Source organism: Vigna radiata, unplaced genomic scaffold (assembly GCF_000741045.1).
Source record: "Vigna radiata var. radiata cultivar VC1973A unplaced genomic scaffold, Vradiata_ver6 scaffold_247, whole genome shotgun sequence".
Classification (NCBI taxonomy): domain Eukaryota; kingdom Viridiplantae; phylum Streptophyta; class Magnoliopsida; order Fabales; family Fabaceae; genus Vigna; species Vigna radiata.
Genome location: NW_014541804.1, coordinates 247532 through 257771, shown reverse-complemented (window position 1 = coordinate 257771; position 10240 = coordinate 247532). Strand labels below are relative to the sequence as shown.

Genomic DNA, 10240 nt, shown 5'->3' with positions numbered 1-10240 from the left:
TTAACGTTAAATTTAGGGATGAAAAATATGAAATCCTATTTATTATTTTCTAATTAATAATTATGTAAAAATATTTATTGAAGTAAAAGAAAGATGCTTACATGTATGCTTACATGTATTTTCCAAGTTATAACACTTAACATAAATGTTCCTTTTCTCTGCAAAAATGCAATTTATTGTTAGATATTTAATTTTTTTTTGTAAAACAGAAAGCCCATGGGCTAGCCCTGACCCACAGGCTTTGGGACTTTTTAGCCCTGGGGGCTTTTTTAATAAGGGGCATTTTTGGCCCTGTGGGCTTTTTTGATCCCAACCCACATGGGCTAGGGCCAGGGCCTATAATAGGGCCTCTTTGACAGCTCTAAGTAGCAATAACAACAAATAAAGTGAAAGATACATGCATAACACAAGCCCATGCAAGGGTAAATGAAGGCTAAAATCTAATTTCACAACTGAACCTTGTGAAGAAAAGTAAATATACTTGCTAGAATTTAATCCAATTAAAACAAAAGTTTATAAAAATACTACTCACTGGTATGGATTCATCGAGGATTGCACCACCTTTAATAGAACCATTTTGGAAGTTTTTAGGGAAAACATCTTTTCCAAATTTGTGCTCTCTATCACTCTTCCAAGAGATGCCTTCCTTGTTCACTTTCAAACTCCTGTTGTCTCGAGAGAAACTGTAAGTGTCATTGAATAAACTCCAAGCTATCAGACCACAAGGTACAATCGCCTTTCCATTGGCTGTATCTTCAGGCTTACACGCACTCGTGGAATTCTCTTTATTACGATCCCTCAATTCCTCATCACTTCGGCTTTTAACATATCTAAAAGTAAAAAAAATTCTCATGCTTATAAGTAAATATATTAAGCCTGAAACAGTTGAGGAAAATAACCAATCAAAAGACATTAAAATGGCAATGTACTCAAAATATAAGATGAGTATAGGGGGAAAACATCAGATATGTGGATGCCTCTATACATTACATGCCATAGAAATAATAATTTTTTTATCTAACAATTCCATATAGTTGTAGAAGTTATGTAACAGAATCAGTGACATTACAACTTAAATATATGTAATGATAGTTGCAACTTTGTCAGAATTGTGTAAATTATTTAGATGGATTAACTTGTTAGAATAGGTTAACTTATGCATAGTATTACCCATCGGACCCTTTCGGGTAGGATTGAAAATTACATCATTGTGTATCTTTGATGTAAGGAACTCCTATAAATGAAGGAATGAGCTGAGAGATGAATTACTCTCCAAATCGTATTTTCTATACTTATATCTTCAATTGATATCTTTATTGGTTAATCTATTATAGTGTTATCTATATCGAATAACGAAAAATATCGAAGACCCTAAAAATCCTTTATAACGTGATAATGGAAACTATATCGAGCTATGGCAAAAACATTGTTGTCAAAAGAAATATACTATATGATTATAATGCAAAATAGGTATATTCTGTGGGATGCTTTGAAATTGTTTTGGTCATTGGGCATTATTATTATTGAAAATATGTATATTTTTTTAGAAATTACAAAAGTGGAGAAGAAAAAAAATAACAAATGCAGGTGGTATTTGAGAAAAATAATTTGAAAAACAAAGAATAATGAGGTTGAAGAAGAAGGAGAGGCGTGGGTATTAGGTTTAGGTACTAAGTTCAATGTTTTTATTGTGCCTAACCCAATTTTTAAGTATGTATTAGATGGGTTTTATACCCAACAAAAGACAAAAATAACACAACAACCTTTCATTTAGGGTTTCTTCTCCTTCCTATGCACCCACTGCCCTTCATGAATAAGGGTTTCTTCTCCACACTGCTGCCTTTCTTACTTCTCCATGGTGCCACCATAACCTTTTTGATAGCACTGATCTATTGATTGAGAACCTGATGTAGTTTGCATGGTCAGACGAATGATATAGGGATTTAAATAAAAGACACGTGGTTCCACGTGGCAGTCAATACTTTAATTACTTTTGTTGCATTTCTATTAGAAGGTAGTAGAATTTGTTATGCCTTTTGGTTTTCAAATAAATACTCTTCTCAAAGGGAGAAGAGACACACGATTCTTACCACAGAAAACAACCTTCTTCTTCTCAACTTCTCTGGTTCGGATTCAGGTTTGAATCCCCAATTCTTGTAGTTCTTCGAATAATCTCTATTCCTAGACTTCCTATATCAGTGGTATCGGCTTGGACCTTCCATCGGCACTTATGGCAAAGGCAACTCGTCTTCAAGCAGCAATGCGTGAACAAAAGGAGCGATTAGAGAACAAAATTATTTCGAAACTCGATGAACGTTTAATTGAGCTTACAGCTTCAATTCGGCAAGCAATTGAAGCATCGGTTGATCGACGCATCTTGGAGACCTTACACCGGACCTCTGAATCTGTGAATGACGCTTCAGGGCGCAGTCCTAATTCTATAGGTGCTTGCAACTCGAACTCCACCTATTCTTGTGGCACCCGTTTGGCTAGAATCGATTTTCCACGCTTTTGCGGTGATGCAATCCAACAATGGATTTATCAATGTGCGGCTAAAGGAAGCCATTTAGCCCACTCATGGGGAGTATCACAACACATACAGCGCAATAATGTCTCCAAACATCTATTCACAACTTCGGATTGGCCATCGGTTTGGAGATGATAAGCTGATGAAAGGTGCAATTGAACTCCCTAAAGTGACATTAAATCTTTCCAGAATTGACTAACAAAGATGGGGTCTCGGTCACTGGTGATAGAATCTGGAAAACCATGCAATTTGAACACATTGTCCAAGAAGGATTGAGCAACTTCAGTAGCACTATATGGATGTTTTAAGGACATGAAGTGAGCAGCCTTGCTTAATGTTTGGAGACATTATTGCGCTGTATGTGTTGTGATACTCCCCATGAGTGGGCTAAATGGCTTCCTTTAGCGGAATGGTGGTACAATACCACCCATCATACTGCCATAAAGTGTAGTCCTTATGAGGTGATGTTTGGACAACCTCCTCCACTTTATCTTCCTTATTTACCAGGGGAGTCAAAGGTGGAAATCATTGATAGAAGTTTGCAGAAAAGAGAGGAGGCCTTAAAGCTAGTCAAATTTCACATGAAAAGGGCACAAGATAGAATGAAGCAATTGGCTGATAAGAAGAGGAGTGACAGATCCTATGATATTGGTGATTTTGTGTATGTGAAGCTCCATCCATACCGCCAAATTTTTGTGGCATTCAAATCTAATGCCAAATTAGCACCTAAATATTTTGGCCCATTTCAAATAGTGGATCAGATTGGAGCGGTGGCTTATAAGCTCAAGCTTCCGCAGGGGTCAAAAATTCATGATGTTTTTCACATTTCGCAGCTTAGAAGAAAGGTGGGTCACGCACCTAGTTCCAACTCACTTCGTGCAGACTTTGACGGTGTTATGGGGGGCACAGAACCTGAGGAAATTCTGGATCAAACAACTGTGAAGAGGGGCAACAAAGCTGTAACCAAAGTCTTAGTGAAGTGGAAGCACCAATTGTTAGAAGATGCCACATGGGAATACTTCTTTGATTTGAAGAAGAAATATACGAATTTTAATCCTTGAGGTCAAAGATTTTTTGAAGGCAGGGGAATTGATATAGGGATTTAAATAAAAGATATGTGGTTCCACGTGGCAGTCAATACTTTAATTACTTCTGTTGCATTTCTGTTAGAAGGTAGTAGAATTTGTTATGCCTTTTGGTTTTCAAATAAATACTCTTCTCAGAGGGAGAAGAGACACACGATTCTTACCACAGAAAACAACCTTCTTCTTCTCAACTTCTTTGGTTCGGATTCAGGTTTGAATCCCTAATTCTTGAAGTTCTTCGAATAATCTCTATTCCTAGACTTCCTATATCAACGAATGATAACGGTTCAAAAACCGTTATTTTCATACTTAATTTTGATATCAAATGCACCCTTTTGACTTAAAAACTTGCTTGGAATCATGATTTTTCTTTAGTTTTGTGAATAAAAGAGTTGAGGACATGTTTTATGATTTTTTCGTTAAATTCCCTTGATTTTGTAGGTTTTTGGAATGATTTGAAAGAATGGTTGATTTATCAAATGGTTGGAGTGCAGAATAGTCAAACAGAATACAGAAAAGTCAACCAATCAACAAAAAAAGTCAACTAGTCAACCAGAAAAGTCAACCAGTTGACAGAATGCTGAAAAGTTGACCAGAGTGCAGCTGACCAGCGCCCAGCGATGAAATTGACCGTCGGGCAGTGGCACGGCTTGGGGGAAACTGCCGGGCAGTGAAACTAGGCGCTGGGTGATTTTCAGATGGGCCTGGACTGTCGTATATTTCCAATAGACTCCTCATCCTAGGTTGTGGCTCGGTTTCTTCATCTGAGGACTCGGTCGTCGTTGTTGTTGAAGGTACAAAAATCTCCGAGCTAGTTTCTTTTTCGATTGGGTTACTCCAACACCACTCCTTCGTTTCCTCCACGTGAACATCTCGGCTCACCACTACTTTCTTGTTAACAGGATCAAACAGTTTATAGGCTTTAGAAATTTTATCATACCCGATAAATATGTACTTCTTGCTCCGATCTTCTAATTTTGTCCTATGCTGACTTGGTACTTGTCCATAGGCCACGCTACCGAACACCTTTAGATGAGAGACATTCGGCTTCACACCACTCCAAATCTCTTGAGGCGTCTTCTCTCCCAACTTTGCATGTGGACATCTATTTTGCACATAAATTGCACATTGCACTACCTCTGCCCAAAACTTCTTTGGCATATTCTTCCCTTTCAACATAGATCGAACCATGTCCAGAATGGTTCGGTTCTTTTGTTCTACTACACCGTTTTGCTGCGGAGAATATGGAGTTGTCAAGAAACGCTTGATTCCATGTTCCTCGCAATATTTGTTGAACTCAGCAGCAGTGAACTCGCCTCCTCTGTCAGATCAAACTGTTTTGATGACTTTGTTTGTTTCTTTCTCTACCATCACTTTGAATTTCTTGAAAGTTTCAAACACTTCTGACTTCTCCTTTAGAAAGTAAAACCACGTCTTCCTTGAGAAATCATCAATGAAGAGACGAAATATCTCTTACCACTAAATGATTCTGGAGTTATTGGACCACACAAGTCGGTATGGATCAGTTCAAGCTGCTTCTTTGCTCAGTACTCAGAGCTCTGCGGAAAAGAATTTATCGCTTGCTTTCCTATCATACATTCTTCACAGAACCTCTTTTTGAATTCCATTTTAGGCAGTCCAAGCACCATCTCCTTTTTCACCAACTCGGTCAACCCTCCAAAGTGAAGATGACTGAACCGCAAATGCCACTTCATAGCCTCGTCCTCCGTATCAAGTTGCATGCATTTGTCTTGAACTATTCTCAACTCAAGTTTGTACATGCGATTTTTCTTCATTTCTACTTGGGCAATGAGCTCCTGAGTTTATCTCTTAGTTGTAATTCTCGGTCCTTCATCAAAACTAAGTACCCCTTCTCCATTATCTGTCCCATGCTTAGTATGTTGCTTTTGAGATCGGGTACATAGTATACATCTCTGATCTCTCCGATTCACCCATTTTCCTGTTGATACCAGATCGTCCCTTGACCTTTGACGGTTACTTTCGAAGCATCGCCGAAAGAAACGGATCCGGATTCCACCTTTGAAAGTACTTTGAATAGACTCTCGTCTCCACACATATGGTTACTTGCACCGATGTCCAAGTACCAAACCGAATTATTAGAATAGCTCGGTTTGACCTCAATTTCTGGAATGTTTGTCACTAGCAGCAATCCTTCATCTTCTTTCTCGGCAAGGAAGTTTGTTGGCTCGTCATTTTTCTTCTCAAATCTACAATCCTTGGAAATATGGCCCATTTTTCCACAATTATAGCATTTTACCGAGTAACAATCCTTGGCAAGATGCCTATACCTCCCACAGTTATAACACTCAATGTTGTTTGTGTTTGTCTGACCACCCCGAGTCTGACCTCGACCACCTCAGGCTTGACCTCGGCCACGCCAGTTTTGTTGGCTGACTTGCTCATTTCTTCGTTCTCCTCTTCCTCTACCACCTGGGCTTCTGCCTCTTTCCGTGGCCTCTAGTACTTTGAGCATAAAATACATTATCCTTTTTTATTGTTGCCTTTTCCTAGAGAGCTTGTTCAAGGGACTCCCCCCTCTTGCTTTTCCATCTTTGCTCATGTGCTTCCAGGGACCCAGCAAGCTCTTCAACGGTGAGCGTTGATAGATCCTTGGACTCCTCTATTGCGCATACGATATTCTCGAAATCATCTCTCAATGACCTTAGAATCTTTTCAACAACTCGGTTTGATGAAAGAATCTCACCATTTTGATTCAGTTTGTTCACCACGGTCTACACTCAAGTAATGAATTCAGATATGCTTTCAAACTCGTTCATCCTCATGTTTTCCAACTCACCCCTAAGGGTTTGAAGTCGAACCTGCTTCACTCGTTCGTCTCCTTTGTTTGCCTTTTCAAGTGTATCCCATGCTACTTTGGAAGATTTTGCATTTGCTATCTTCTCAAAGCCGGATTCGTCAACAACTTGGTATAACAGATACAAAGCCGCCTTGTCTTTAGCTCGAATGGCCTTCAACGCGTTCAACTGAGCATTTGAAAATCCATTTGTACTCGCCGGTTCCTCATAAACCAGTCTCGACCACGTCCCAGTTATCTTGGGAGCCGAGAAGGGCTTTTATCTGCACCTTCTAGTTGTCATAGCTAACGTCTTTCGTCAACTTGGGTAGCGGGATGCCATTGGTTAATCCTGCCATTTCTCTCAGTGTTTACACTCAAGTCACACACCTCACAAAACTCTTAGTTGATGCTTTCTCTCTCTCTGCCTGCGCACACCGCGGCGTTCTCTCTCAGTCGCACCCACTCTGATGCCAATTTGTTGGAAACAAGAAGGAAAAAAGTTAACAACTTTTTTAGAAAAAAAACTCTTTTTTTTCTCTGTATTTCAAATCAACTCATACAATTATTTATGGGCAAACGGTTTGCCTCTTCAAATGTCATAAATAAATCATGATAACTATTGATCTGCAACCACCAAAAGACATTAATGTTATTCTAGGAAGATTAACCGACAATAAATTTTCTAATTTAAGTTTTATAACAAGAAATATGATCTAAATTATAGTGATACCTTATCTTTGTCGCCAAAATCACTATCGTTCAATGGTTATCATTTTTCATTAGACTCCCGCCATCAACAAGACATTAAAAGTGTTCTTCTTCATGGCGAATTGGAAAATGAGATCCATATGAAGCAACCACCTAGGTTTGTTGCCCAGACAAAGTTTAGTTTAGAATGCAAATTGCAAAGATCTCTATGGTCCAAACGATCTCCTCAAGCCTGGTTTGCAGAATTTAGTCATATGTTGAAACAGGGATTGAAAAGAAATAGATCATTCAATGTTCTATTGCTACATTCCTCGAGAAACATGTGTATCTAGTTGTTAATGTTGATGATATTGTGATTAAAAGAACTAATGTTATAATTTCCCAAATGAAAAAGCACTCATTATGCCACTTTCAAACCAAAGGTCATGGATTTTTAAAATACTTTATTGGTATTGAGGTGGTATGATCAAAGGAAGGAATTGTGATATCACAAAGAAAATATGCCCTACATACTTTGGAGAAAATGGGCAAGATTGAGTGTAGGCTTTGATACTCCTGTGGATTTGAATCAAACGCTAATGAATGATCATGGTGAGTTGTTCATAGATCTTAAGAGATATAGGAGATTGGTTGGGGAACATTTACCTCACAACCACGAGACCTAATCTTTCTTTTGTATCTGGGGTTGAAATGTATGAAAAACTATTGTGATAAATTTTTGTGTATGTATGAAAAACTATATGCACTATGGGCATTATTTGGTGTAAGGATTGTCCAAGCTGTTATACCTATACCATTATGGCCTTTTACAGGCTTAGCTGTTCCACACTACTATCAGGGATTTACCTACTATGATACAGAGTACAGAGTAAAACTGGAAAATTAGTTTTACATTTGGTTTACAAATTTTCAAAACTGTTAAATAATGGTATGAGAATAAGCTTGAGAGAAGAAGCATTGTAAAAAGACGGAGGACAAGTATCAGTTTCTGGATAGTCCCCCATCCAATAAATATTTGGGAAAACTGGTGAAGAAAAAACCATGATATTTCATAAAAGGACCTTTTTCCCTCACTTTGTAAATGTGGATTAGAAATAGTTGAAATGAATGTCTGAAGCATGAAGACAAGGGTTGTTACATACCGACGATGATTCTGGTAAAAGTTGTCAAGTTGATAGTAGACATGAATAGGTGACTTCATATGCTTGTGCACCTTTTCAAAAGAAAATTGTTTTAAGAAAAGAAAAGATTGCCTCAATGAGACCTCCGTTTATTGTATGTCAGAGCGGCTGCAGCGGAATTGTTAACGTGAATAATAAACCAAGAGGGGGTGAATTGGTTATATTTCTTTTTCGTGCCTTTTAATTATTTTTCTCAATTTTACTTATTAAGCAGATAATTAAACTAAAATATACAGAGTAAGGAAGAGAGAAAAATTGCACATATGATTTTATCCTGGTTCATATCACAAAGATCCTACGTCCAGTCGCTTAACTCAAAAACAAGATAAACCTTTTTTACTAATCACAAAACAATTACAAATAATAGTCACACAAAAAATTAATTTGTAAGAGTTTAGAAAACCACCTCTGTTGAAACCACAAGAGATGAACTTACACCTCCTTTGAGTCTTCACAAAGGATGACCACCATAATGACTTGGGCCCAATCCCAATTTCCTTAATTTAGCATTTTTCTTATGCATTTGTAATATGTGTAAGGCATGTGGGACTTGTATTCCTATATAAAGGCATGCCCACACCTTTCGTAATTACTTTTGAGATAATGAATTAATTTCCTGTTGAGAGTACTCCAGAATTAATTCCTTGAAAGTCAAGGCTGAAGAATCCAAGGGATTCCTCAGCCACCTTCCATTCATATTACACTTCATTCATTTTCCAATATTCTTCATTTTCTCACTCCTCCGCATCCACCAATCCTCTGACGCCACTCGTTCCAATATGAAGCTTCCGCGTGGCTTGCCTCAACATTTTCTTTCCACGCCACGTCTTTGTGCTTATATTCTTTTCCTTCAAAGAAACGTCTCTGCTAGGGTTTCCGCCACTCGAGCCCCGATCTTTGTCTTCCATCTCAGATCCACATCCTCCTTGCAAATCAACCACGTAAGTCACTTTTCACCGAAACAATCCTCATATTCACCTTTTCCTCACCATATCTCACCTTTGGACCAATTGTTTTCGCCATTTCCGGCCTAACCTTCCTTTTCACCGATTAAGTCTGAGATTTCCTTCATTCCACCGATTCAATCGGTGAGATCTCTCTTTTTACCATTTAAAACCTTCCTAACGCCTAATCCTAGCCTTTCCACCGAACAAATCACCAAACCTAGGGTTCATAGTCCTCATCTCCTGTCTTCCGCTGCGTCTACGGACTTCCAACTCGTGTTTTCCGCTGCTTCTTGGTGTTTCAGCTCGATCCACGTCAGATCCTAGGACTCCTCGTCGATCTGTCTCGGAACAGAGCTCATCATGTGGTATTCAAAGCAAGGTTCGAGCTACTTCCACTTGAGCTAAGTATCTTGTTCTCTCTGATTTGAGTTATTCTTGTGAAGATTAGTTTCTTGAGTTGTCATGAATTTCTCCAATTCCTTGGTCTCAATCTGTTCTCTATTCTGAAGTTTCGATCTGTGTGTTGCGTTGTAAATCTGTTTTGAGTGCTTGTTTTTTTTTTCTCTGTTCTGAGTTTCAGTTTTGTATTGAGTTGATTCGGATTTCTGTCTGCTTCTAGTTTTGTTTGATTCTTTCTTGATTCCGTGTTGTTTCCTTACATTCCTGAGTTGTTCATCATTTTCATTCACTGTCTTGATAAGTTTTGATTCAGTGTCTACGTTTTTTGTTATTCGGCATTTAGGTTCCAATATTTGTGTAGGTGTATTTGTTCTATGCTTTGAGTCCATTTTCATAATTTTAATTCGGTACAACTTGTTTGATTGAGTATTTTGATTTCTAAATCATTTTTGTTATGTCAAAGTCATGTAAGTTTGCTTTTCTGTCTTCAATTCGAAGTTGAATCTGCTGATTTGATTTGTTTGTTCTGAATTCTATGCATACCATCAGAGTTGTGACACTATACTGGTGAGCTC

General features: G+C 38.2%; 1 protein-coding gene across 1 annotated transcript in view; it reads right to left on the bottom strand.

The window, feature by feature from the left end:
* LOC111240506 (ALA-interacting subunit 3-like) overlaps positions 1 to 1920 on the bottom strand; it is a 4232-nt gene extending 2312 nt beyond the window's left edge. Inside the window, exons 1-2 of the mRNA XM_022776119.1 lie at positions 1850 to 1920; positions 533 to 830 (exon numbers count right to left, since the gene is read on the bottom strand). Of these exons, the coding sequence (XP_022631840.1) occupies positions 533 to 830; positions 1850 to 1920 (369 nt within the window). The remainder of the gene's footprint in view (positions 1 to 532; positions 831 to 1849) is intronic.
* Positions 1921 to 10240: the final 8320 nt, after the last annotated feature.